At 45.2% G+C, this 12,974-nt stretch overlaps 1 protein-coding gene across 3 annotated transcripts in view; it reads right to left on the bottom strand.

The window, feature by feature from the left end:
• nhsl2 (NHS-like 2) overlaps positions 1 to 12,974 on the bottom strand; it is a 75,217-nt gene that overhangs the window by 24,218 nt on the left and 38,025 nt on the right. For all 3 annotated transcript variants that reach the window (XM_069518651.1, XM_069518652.1, XM_069518653.1), the window contains exon 2: positions 4,041 to 4,274. In XM_069518651.1, coding sequence (XP_069374752.1) covers positions 4,041 to 4,274 — 234 coding nt within the window. The remainder of the gene's footprint in view (positions 1 to 4,040; positions 4,275 to 12,974) is intronic.

Below are 12,974 nucleotides of genomic sequence, written 5' to 3' on the forward strand. Positions count from 1 at the left end.
AAGATGATGGAAGATAGGACGAAGTGTGGTGGTCAGCAGAAAGAGAAGAGCAGGTGATAGATTACAGCGAGTTTTGTTGGTGCTGTTGATAATTGATGATTTAATTGGAACCTTCAGAATAAAACAAACAAATCAAACAGAGAGAAATTAAATTAGAATTAAAGATTCTGTCCTCAGGCTTATTTTCATTGTTCAAGATACGGCCAAATGTATGTGGACACACTTTTCCGTACTTTTTACTTTATTTCCACAGATTAACATTTTCCCTGCAGCCAAACTTTAAATCTGTCAGTTCACTGTGACCCTCCTCCTCCCCGATCTCCTCCCATCTCCAGCGTCTACTCCTTTAATTCAGATCTGCAACATTCTCCAGATCCCATCCACCGCCACCAGTGTCTGTCTGGACATATTCAGGGGACTGATACCTCGAGCTGTCCTGCGGAGGATCTCTGGTGTGGATTTTTCACACGTGCACAACGCAGCAGGAGATTTTCCGCTCGACTACAACAAATCCTCCGCAGTGTTCAGGTGAGGGGTGGTGCGGCAGGCAGAGACAGGAAGTAACATATTTATTCTCCTCCGAGGTTCTTGGGAGTTTAGTGCACGTCTGAAAACAGCTGATGTTGCATTAAATCGTGAATTTAAAGCAGCATATAGCTTGACGACTGTGTTTTTAACTGAGCAGTCGTTACAGATCAAATCCTCCGCTGCCAAATCAAACAGGAATCCAAAATAAAATTGTCTTATTCGGGAATCGGGCCAACGGGAGCTGCCAGGAGAGCCTCACATCCGCTCTGGCACAAAGTGTCTGCGACTACAAGGCCCACGTTAATGGGACGTTTAATCAGCGTTATGTTTAAGGGAGAGGAAAACACTCCAAACTAATGGACAGTGCTTTAAACGGCAGAATGATGCTGCACGGAGTCGTGAGAGGCTTTGTTTTTGTAGAGTACTTCCTCTGTATGATTCAGATGATACTAATCAAACTGCAGTAAACGTGCGTGAATCTGAACAAAGTGCAGAAGTGTAGAGGGGGAGGCAGAGTGTGTTGCAGAATTACAACAGACGCAACAACTCTGACCGTGCAACACACAAAGTTCACCGGAGTGTGGTGGAAACATTTTAATATTTCCGGCTCTGATTAAAAAGTACACGATGCAAAAACGTGTGCGGGGAAACCTGGAGTAAAGATGCAGCGTCCAGTGCAGAGAGTCAGCTAAGAGCAAAATAAAGAAATCCAACATCCTTCCCTTCTTTTAATTAAGAGTTAATATAAGTTGTTTCTCACTTTAGACAACATTGCTAAGCTCGGTCCACACAAGCTACTGAGCCTGAGGCAGCAAAGTAAAATGTTTATTTGTCCGGTGAAATTAAATGACTCACTTTAACCAAAACTGAATTCTTGAAGCGGAAAAATTAAAACAGAAAACCTTTATACAAACATATCCTGTAAGCCGAATAAATACTATATTAATAATGTACTTATAGTGGTAGTGGCTCATTCACAAGAACCCAGGAACTATAGAAACAACACATGTCAAACTGGACTTGATAACACGTCTTTGTGTTAAACATTAAACCCCAGATATAATCGCTAATTCTTTTTGGTCTCGATGATGATTTTCCACAAAAACAAAGAGGTGACGGAGATTTCACTCCGGATCGAAACGTCGTGTGGAACATCAGGAAAATGACCAGTGCAATCGGAAGTACGCTGGAAGACTAGCGTCGAACCCACTTGGAACATTTCTGCATTTGATAAAATGTCCTCACAAAAGTACAGTTGCACACATGAAGAATCCCAGAGACACAAAACAGTCCCAGCATGCTAATCATTTCAATGGAGGGCTGTTGATGATGCGAGAGGAACAATGGCCGGATTTCACCGTTGCCCACTTAGCGGCGACAGTGAAACAAATCAGTGAAATAAATCTGGCTGCCGCAGGGAGAGAACGCCGAGGAGCCGCCTCACACCGGCGGACGACAGCCAGCTTCATAAATATGGAGGGCAGAGTGTCGAGGAGCGGGAAAGAAGAGTATGAATATTTTACCGAGCTGAGGCCAGTGGGAGATGATGGTGGTGGTGGTGAGGATGGACAGAGAGAGGCAGCGCAGCTTCAGTGTTATATAACACACACACCCAGAACAGATGGACCCACACAACACAAACCGACTCTGGTACGCAAACTGAAAACATACTGTTCAGTGAGAGGGAGGCGCAACAACAACACACACACACACAAAATATATAAAGACTATCGGTGGAGAGAGGAGAGGAAGAGACAGAGATGTAGAAGCTGCACATTAACACCTCCTGAAGCGACACAGTACAAACTACTACATGTTGATATCAGGTTCGACGCCTGTGAAATGTTGCTTTAAAATCAAACGAGTGATTAAGTGAATTAAAGGATTTGAAGAATAGAGCTGCAAGGAATTAAGGAGATTTTTGATTTTTCTTTTTGTCAACAAATCCCAGAAAACCGATCAACTAAACGATCCTGCTTAGATTCTGTTATGACTTGAACATTATAAACTACTTGCAAGGTGATTAATTAAGTATATTTAATCATACTGGGTTCTCCCCATGAGTCTGTCTATACCAGATACTTCACCAACAAAGAGAGAAGACCTCAGATACAAACACTTTGATAATTAAACCAGCCTCAGACTGTGTATGAAGATAAACGACTGTTCCCCATAAGTGAAGCCAAAACTTCTCACTTGCCCCCTGGTGGCTGGCTGCAGTACACATCACAAACTCTGCCTCCTCCCACTGTACACATTAAAAACAGCTGTAATCATCACACTGTACTCTCAACACTGTATTCATCCACAGCTGAAAATAGTCCCCAACCATTCATTTTCTCCTCTTTGAGAAATGTTATTATATAATATAATATATAATATAATATAATATATAATATAATATATAATATAATATATAATATGAATAAAAACCCTCTTAAAAAAACACATTTTTTGGTGAGACTACACATGTGATGGGTTTTTTAAAGGTTTACTTTTTCAATAACAACAAACAGGTCGGAGGCTGATTGTCAGAGACAGCGAGAGACGTCCATCTATTGAGAAGTGGTCAAACACAAACACAAACACAAAAGATAGAAAGATACGAGACACGTGTCCAAAGTCAATATAACGTAAACTCAGGCACTATTAAAATAATAAGACGTTCGTTTGTTCATACATCTTCTGTCGCGGGTGTTTGTTACAGGTCGTCACGCCGCCGCTCAGCCGCCTCCCTCGTTCATTCAGCGAAAAACCCTCTGATTGTTTTAATGGAAAGGCCGAGCAAAGGGTAAGACAGCATGAGTCACACAGGGAGAGAGGGAGGGAGAGAGAGAGAGAGAGAGAGAGAGAAGGAAACCCTTGAGTGCTAATTTGCAAACACACAAACACAAACACACACACACACACACACTGAATACTACAGAGAGCTGCATCTTCTGTAAACAACAGTTTAATATTCAAATGAGAATGTTCCACCTTAAAAAACAAAAACAACCACTGAGTACTACCTGGAGTAAACACACACACACACACACACACACACACACACACACCCATGCACAATCACATATATCAACAATGTTCCATAAATACTATCTTGAATAACAACGCTGCAGGTGAATCCAACACACACACACACACACACACACACTACAGTACAATATAAACACAGGATAGCAATGGGAATCTAACACACACACACACACACACACACACACACACACACACCCTCTCACACAGAGTATCTGCATCATACACACATCTGCCGTCACACACCCATATGAGCGCAGTCCAACACCTCACACACATGTAAACATTTTCTCACCCCTCTCCCGTTTCTCTCTCCACGCCTTTCCCACCCACTCAAAACACAGCACACACACTCTTTCTCTCTCTCACACACACACACACATACACACACACACACACACACACTCTCCATCCATCCAAGCATCCATCCATCCCTCCGATCCCGCTCTCCTCCTCTCCTCCTCTCCGTCCATCCTTACCTTGCAGCAGGCTCTGGAGGTTGAGCTGCGCCTGCTGGTGCAGCTCCTCGACACACTCCGGCCTGCTCCACGAGCCGAACACGTTCACGCTCTGTTGCCATGGAGACCTGAAGTGGGCCGCTCCGCCGCTGCTGCTGCTGCTGCCTCCGCCGCCGCCGCCGCTGTGGCTGCCATCACCGTGGCTGCTGCTGCTGCCGCCGCGCCTGCCGCTCTCCGCCTCGAGACCGCTTGTGGCTGGTGGAAGAGGGAGTTGGAGAGGAGGGGAGAGAGATGAGGGAGGAGGGAGAAGTGGTGAGAAAAAGTGATGGATGGAGGGATGGAGAGGGAGGGAGCGAGAGGGAGGAGAGGAAGTGAAATGAGGAGGGAAATAAGATTATTGAGAGGGGAGAGGAGAGAGGAGGCAGTAAAGGGAGGAAAAGGGAAAAGAGAGGCAAGGAAAGAGGGAGGGAAGGAAACGGATCAAGGTGGATGGAGGAGAGAGGAGATGAAAGGGGAAAGGAAAGGGACGAAAGAGATATATGATAAGAAGAAGATAGGGAAGGAAAAGAGAGTGCAGAAGGAGAAAAGGGAGGGATGGAGGGAGGAGAAAGAGAGAAAATCACATGTAAATAAAAATGTATGAATTTGCATAACTAATACCCAGAGACGTAGATTACATAACTGCGTGTGTTGTCAGGGAGAACAAGGACCGAGGAAGGAAGGAGGGAGGGATAGAGGGTAAAAAAATGAAAAAGGGATTAGGGAGAAATCAAGGGAGGGACGGGAAAGGAGGGAGAAAAAGGTAGAGTCGAGATCTGGATGGGAAACAGAGAGAGAGCTTAATTAGGAGAGGGGGAGATATGGGGATGAGAGGGGAAGAAGGAGGGATTAGGGCTGGGAGGTATGAGGGGAGACAAAGAGGGAATGTGGTGTTACGGAGAGGAAGAGGAACCGAGGCGGGAGGAGGACGGAAGGAGGGACAACATTCACAGGGGAGGAGAACGGAGGAATAAAGGGAGTTTGTGTGAGAGGGGCTGAGGCAGAGGGAAGGAGAAATCGTCCCCCGTCAGTATCAAACCTCCGACACAAACGGACAACCGCAACAAATCATCCCGTGCGAGGGCAAACGGCCATTTGACGGCGACATGACTGAGCGGTCGCTTCGAATCAGCGCTGATGAAATGATTCGACACTTCGGCCTCCGAACACCTGAGCAGCTCGGCTTTGATAAGAAACTTCTAAAGCGCTCACAGATGCATAAATCATTAGATCTCAGACCCTGACGAGGCCGAACGACCTCTTATCACCACTCACATCTCAAGAAAGGAGAAGAGGGAAGTGGAAACCTTGACCCGCGGATACCTGGATCTGTTGCCTCGACCAGATCTGAAATACAGTCGTTGAATCTTTCTCGGCATCAAACCCAGGATACTAATGTGCACGTGAAATAAACCTTACATAAAGAGCCCTGACCTCCGGGTGTCATTAAAACTCCTCACCCTTAAAAAGCCTCTGCAGTCTTATACAATGCATGTTCGTCATCTAACCGACTTCTTCAGACGATGACATTTAAAAGGACATGAAATCGGGATGATCTGCCCTTCGGTTGAGACACATTGTCCTGTAACAGAAATGTCAAATCCAGTCACTAGAAAATCCCGCCTGTGCCCACGCCACGCCGAGACTGAGACGACTCCTCAGTAAGCTGCTTTGGTTAAGATCTAAATATACAGCAACCGTCGGCTCCTAAGTGTGTGTGGGAAGTTTCTGCGAGGGGGGGGGGGACGCGCCAAAACCGTTTCTTGATTTAAAGCATTTGGAAAAGAAAAAGTGGTTTGAATTGAAGAACTCTCGGTTTCGACAGCGGCTTGTTTTGCTGTGAAGCTGCCGTCGCCGCTCAACAAAAAAAAACCCTAACCCTAACCCACAGTAATGTTCGGAATCGCTATTTCACCCTCGCAGCCACCGGCTTCCTAAGCTGCTTTCACACAATCGAGTCCCACCAGCGAGGGCCACTGTTCCCGGTACAGAGCCGCACGTCGGTTAGCGTCGGCTGCCGCGAGGGGAACTAAGGCGATCACGCCTCAGATTTGTAATGTTCTGCAGAACAGACTCTCACCACGGAGTCTTTGCTATTTTTGATTTTCTCCATTTGGAGTTTAAGTTTCCAGCTCCGTCTACGTCTCTTTCTTTGAAAGCATCGACTCGTTCTAAAGCTGCTGGGTGTATGTATTGTGCCGTGCATCTTGCCGGAGGCTAAATATCCCATTAGGGAACTTGAGTTTGAAGTCGAGGCCCCCGCAGCGGATCGTAATCCCCCCCCCCCCCCCCCACGACAACTGCCACTTTTCAGTGTTTCATGCAGGGAAACAAACTTTAACATTAAAAACCACCCACTGTAATGTAAAAAAATACTTTCAGCTGTTATATATATTGAGCAGAAATGAAGCAGGTGATTTAACGGTTTCATCTCAGTTTCCTCACATTTGAAAACCACGAGATGAAGTTGAGATGTTACATCGTTTTAAAAAAGTTTTCCTTTTCTTGTCGTTCACAATAAAATAAAGAGATGCACTCTCCAGATCGCTCGGAGCTCAGTCAGTTCCCAGACACGCAACTGAAAACACAACATGTTCCATCTTTGATAAAAGAAAAGCACTTTCGGTCTTTTACAGCTACATGAATACAGAGTGCTTTCAACTGAACTTTCTGTGATGGTTCATCAATTGATTAATTGGTTTTCAGAACCAATTCATGCAAAAAAAAAGTCTCCTAGGAAGGAGGAAAGATAGAGGAAGGAGAGGGAAGAAGGATGGATCACCTCATTATGTATCGAGCGTTCATCGGTTCATTTCACTTCCTTGATTTTATATTTGGAATGAAAGTAAAAATCCAAATTGCCTTTTAACCTTTTAAAAGTACTTGCATCAGAACCGACTGCAGCTTCACAGTTTCAGAATCAATTGAGTTTTTTTTGAAGAAGTGGGACTTTGAGTTAAATATGTGATCTAGTGTGGGTGAGTGTGACAGTTTAATATGTGCTTCAGTCACACGAGCCTCAGGAGCTTCTGGAGATGTGGCACGAATGACTGCAAACACACAATCGAGAGGAGGAAGGAGGCGGAGGGAGAGCGTTAACTACCTTTAGCTGGCATCGTACCGCTGAGACCTCGCCGTTATTGTGTGACTGAGGATTTCTCACTGTTCTCGCTGCACATCGACGCAGCGAGGACTCGTCATCGAGCGTACTAACGAGGCTCTGAGCAAACAGGAAGCCTGCGAGGATTGAGGTTCGAGTTCAAAACACACAAACTCTCCTGCATCGCACACGGTGGATTTGGAAGCAGCAGGAAGTGCCGCAGAGCCGCATGTCGACAGCGTTATCGGCCAAACAAACATAAAACCACCAGCCTGTGGATTGTTGGTCGTAGAAGCGTCTGTGATATTCTGCCACCTGCTGCGACGGATTAGAGGATGTGACTGAAGGCCACAGAAAAGATGTCGTAAGAACAGAACACGACAAAATGTTCAAAGCTCATGGGATGTTTCGTTTGGCTTTAATTAGTTATTCAATGATTTAAGATAAAACCAGAATCTGAGGCTCTGACCCCGGCTCTCAAACCTGGGAGCTGACGGCTCAGATTGTTTTGGCGGTTACAAGGAATCCTGTTTCCGTCGTGGTCAACAATTCATTCTTGATTAATGGCTGAGCAGCGAGTCCAACACACTCCAACGGTCGACACAGATCAGTCCTCCTCAGCTGACATGTCACTCCTGTGTTTTCTTCCCTTCCTCCCTTATGTAACCACGGTGACACGGAAAAAGGAAAGAGGATGGAGGGATTGGACGGAGGAGAGACACAAGCCTCTGGGCATCACTGGGCAGATTTGGGGGGTAAGGAAGAAACTCAATCTCCACAGTTGAGGGAAAAAGAAATGGATTCAAGGATTTCACCAAACAGAAAATAAAATTCAAAACATGTGACACATGGTTTAAAAAATGAGCAAATATTGGATTAAGAAAATGACGTCCCTGTTGTTTGATCCCCCCAAAAACATCTGGATCGCCCCCTGGGGGTTGGCTGCAGCACAGGACATAAACCCAGCGTCTTCCACATTAGCAGATGGGACAATGCAGGGAAATAAAAAGCTCTCATCACGCTGGTGTTTGTTCAGGATTCTTATCAGTTCGGGTTTATTGCCGCTATAAAAAGAGGATTTGTCGTGTGTGTGTGTGTTTGGAAACCCAACTTTCATCTTTATTTACAATCATCGATTTGTGTCCGCAGACGCTTTTCAAACTCGCTGTGTGTTCGTTGCATCACATTCGCTGTGACATACCCCACTTCCAATAATTGCTCACATAATTTCTGCTGCTTCGCCGAAAGGAGTGAATCCTCTGAACGGGTACGCAGCCGTTAAATATATATCTAAATATTTTGGCAGCGTAACAGACGCACAACTCAAAAAAGGAGATTAAAATAATTGTAAAATAAACGTTGACTGAAGCTTAAATGAAGATAAGTCATTCGTCTCTGTAAATATTAGAGGTCTTGAACTTGTCAGTCGAACCAACGCAGAAGACGAAGACAAAATTCAAGAGTTTCTGGTGATGACAGCCAACTCGCACCACGTCTCAGGTACACAATCCATCAAAGTGCAGTGTGAGACCTGGATGACCCGGGCGGAACCGTTCTGCTAAGACCTTCCGAAGCTCCAGAGTCACGTGGCAGCAGCCCCGCACCACGAGCGTCCGCGTGCAGTCGCTGGAGAACAAACAGGGTGAAGCGTGAATCACTTCTGCTGCTGTCGGTGACAAACCTGAACCTGCTGCTGCCGCGAGCACGCACCCACTGACCTCCTCTTTCATTAACCCGGAGCAGGAGAGGAAATCAGAGAGGACGCCAGCTGACACACAGAAAACACCAGAGTGATACTTCTACTGCAGCCAGTCGCACAACAGAGGGACACACACATACTCATGAGTACACACAACTGGAGAAACTACTTCCACAACACATTCAGGCAAGAACAAGGTGCAGTATTTACAGGTACTTTAAACCCGGTTTGGTGCAGTATTTACAGGTACTTTAACCCTGGTTTGATGCAGTATTTACAGATACTTTAACCCTGGTTTGGTGCAGCATTTACAGGTACTTTAACCCTGGTTTGATGCAGTATTTACAGGTACTTTAACCCTGGTTTGGTGCAGTATTTACAGGTACTTTAACCCTGGTTTGGTGCAGTATTTACAGGTACTTTAACCCTGGTTTGGTGCAGTATTTACAGGTACATTAACGCTGGTTTGATGCAGTATTTACAGGTACTTTAACCCTGGTTTGGTGCAGTATTTACAGGTACTTGAACCCTGGTTTGGTGCAGTATTTACAGGCACTTTAACCCTGGTTTGGTGCAGTATTTACAGGTACTTTAAACCTGGTTTGATGCAGTATTTACAGGTACTTTAAACCTGGTTTGGTGCAGTATTTACTGATACTTTAAACCTGGTTTGATGCAGTATTTACTGGTACTTTAACCCTGGTTTGGTGCAGTATTTACTGGTACTTTAACCCTGGTTTGATGCAGTATTTACTGGTACTTTAACCCTGGTTTGGTGCAGTATTTACTGGTACTTTAACCCTGGTTTGATGCAGTATTTACTGGTACTTTAACCCTGGTTTGGTGCAGTATTTACTGGTACTTTAACCCTGGTTTGATGCAGTATTTACTGGTACTTTAAACCTGGTTTGATGCAGTATTTACTGATACTTTAACCCTGGTTTGGTGCAGTATTTACGGGTACTTTAACCCTGGTACAACTCATATGCACCCACCTACAAATGCACAAAATAGACAAAGAGTTTCACAACACACCCACTATACACTGACACACACACACACACACATATTCCAAAGACAGATGCATTAGCGAGGTGTTGTGTGTATTTCTCTGTAAAGCCTATTACTGATTCATTCCCCTCTGTGTGCGTTGGAGTGTTAGCGGGCACAAGTTATCCATCACTCATAGCTGAACATTTCTCATACTGGCACAGATTTCCTGTGTGCATGACAAATAAAGAAATCTGTGTATCTTTCACACACTCATGAGGGAATGTAGTGGGGTTGACAGAAGTACCGACCTGTGGGTGTGTGTGTGTGTGTTTGGTGAATGACAGGTATTAGCTCGGTGCTCCGCAGACTCGTTTATGTCCGTCCTTAAATTAAACTCTGTCACTGCACATCGAAAAGCCTGGCTAAATCAAAGTGTGTGTGTGTGTGTGTAGGGCCTTGTGTTTTCTCCCAGTCGATAAAGGCTGTGCAGTAAACCAGATTTACCGTCCACACCGAGACCCAAACAGAACATTTGCGACCCTTCTGGGTGTCGTTATCGAAATGAACCAGGCTTCCTGAGCGACGACATTATCCGCTCTGACCTTTGTTGTTCCTCAGCAACGGCCGCAGAAGATAACACGACTGACCTCTGCGTCTCTTTGCAATCAAGGTAATAAAGCTGCAGAGCTTATACTCAAGTGAAAACAGAAGAAAATGTCTGAGCAAAACAAATCACACCGGTTCCACCACTGAATCCTGGGAAATGTAGTTCGTTTCGGACTAAATGAGGCGTCCTCGCACTGATGGACTGACTCAACTGAGTCGACAGTCTTGTGGCGGGATGAGCGACACCGAACTAGCACGTGACGACCTTTGTATGTTGCCAGACTGAGTCACGCCACTGAAAATAAAGTCGCACCACTTCTCGTGACCGTGCCACAGCGGCCCACTCTCCCCGTGGGCTAACTGGGCAATTAGCTGAGTGTGAATCAGAGGTGTCGTGGCAGGAAAGGTGCGCAGGAAGCCGAGGGGCTTTAGTCACCGATGACGCAGGTCAAGTCAGGACAGGACGGAATCATCTACAGTGTAAACACATCTGATTATAAATCTTTGCACTTGCATCGTTTGGTGCAAAGGTCACTGGTGTTTCAACTTGGTTAAATATTTACCGTCTTCTGCCGACCGTGTGCTCGACTGCTTTCCAAACAAAACCCGCAACAAGACTCGTATGAAAACAAGATGGAAAACAAGAGCACAAATCTAATGGAATGCTCATTTGTGCCGTTGTCAACAGGAGCGTCTCACAATCTTCTAAAGCTTTGTTTTGTCAGACGCTCCTCCATCATATTCAATATCCAGACAATTTAAAGAGTCTGGATATCGTCCCCTGAGGGATAATCTCATTCGTGCATCACTTGTCTGACGATTCAGAAAAGATAGAGGCGAATTAAAAATGGTTCAACTGGCCAACATCATTTTTTGTTAAATCATAGGCTGACTATTAAAAAAAAAAAAAACACATTTCCCCCCCGAGTGCTCGTCAACTTAAAACTGTGCAGGACAACAGAGGAGACATATGACCTAGTGTAGGAAGCTGAGGAGGGTGTGTGTGTGTGTGTGTGTGTGTGTGTGTGTGTGTGTGTGTGTGTGTGTGAGTACCAGCTGTAGTCGATGACGATATCTGAGATTTTTAAGGAAAAATAAAAAGAAGATGTTCGTGCATGTGATTCACAGAGGATCTGTGTGCACGTGTGTGTCTCTGGACGTGTGTGTGTGTGTGTGTGTGTGTGTGTGTGTGTGTGTGTGTGTGTGTGTGTGTGTGTGTGTGTGTGTGTGTGTGCAGCCCCTGACTGCTGCAGCCTCATCTCTCGTCATAGCTCAGTGCTGCCCTCTGCAGGAGAAGCAGGTATAAAGCACAGAAGATGACAGGGAACCAAAACCTGCATCAATTATTTAAAGTTTCTTCACCTGCTAAACTTCACTCAGCACTGAAACATCCTTTGGTGTTTCTAAAAGAAGCTAAATGCAGAAGTGTGTAATGTTTATTCTGTTTAATAAAAGACTGATGCACATGACGCTCCTGAAAACACGTTGTCATATGAATTCATTACCGTTAATAAAAAACCTTTATTATAAATGATTCAGTTTAATATGAATTCATGAGTGTGGGCGGCGGCCTCTTCATCCATCTCAGGCGTCTCCTCTTCACCAGTGATGCTGCAGCCTCGGGAGGCGGGGGCTAATGTTCCCTGCCTGCTCTGATTGGATGAGTGGACAGTTCCCCTCTCGTTATTGAAAACACAAACCAGACAGAAATGCTTCTAAGACTTTAACAATAAATCATTCACCTCAGACGTCTTCACCCCGAAGACCCCGAGAGACAGTTTATTAAAGGACGAGTGTGTCTCTGGCATTCAGTTCCTGAATCAACACACACACACACACACACACACACACACACACACACTAAGAGGGTGTATATTCTCCTCAGCTCTACAGTGAGACCTGGCTGTCTGCAGTGATTAGACCCTGGAAGTAATTCAAAGTGACATGAGCCACAATTCATCCTCTCCCTCCCTCCTTTCACTCGTCCATCCTCCTCCTCCCTCTTTCTTTAAATCACTCCACCTCTTCCTTCCTCTCTCCGTCCGTGTCTCTCGCATGGTTTCACCCCTTATTTCCTGAATCACAGAGTTCCGTCTTTGCACTTTTCCTTTTACTCACTCTATTGTTTCCTTCTCCTCCTTCTCTCTGTCTTATCTGTCACTTATTCCTCAGAGCTTCCCGTCCTCTCGTCTCTTTCTCCATTGTTTCTCATATGTCTCACACACACACACACACACACACACACACACACAGAATTGAAGAACAATGAAGAGTGTGGAGTCATGGGATTTGATGTACTGACGGTGCCTGTGTATAAATAGTATGTTGTATATATGGTGTGTGTGTGTGTGTATGTGTGTGTGTGTGTGTGTGTGTCTGTGTCTGTGTCGGGGCCTAATTGAGGAGCTGCATGTATTCAGCCATGTTTGCTAACAGGAGCAAAGATCCAATTTTATGCTAATTACTGACACAGAGATTTGCGTCACTTTGATTATGATGGTTATTCGAACAAGGAGAT

This window comes from Paralichthys olivaceus, chromosome 22 (assembly GCF_024713975.1).
Source record: "Paralichthys olivaceus isolate ysfri-2021 chromosome 22, ASM2471397v2, whole genome shotgun sequence".
NCBI classification, from domain to species: Eukaryota; Metazoa; Chordata; class Actinopteri; order Pleuronectiformes; family Paralichthyidae; genus Paralichthys; species Paralichthys olivaceus.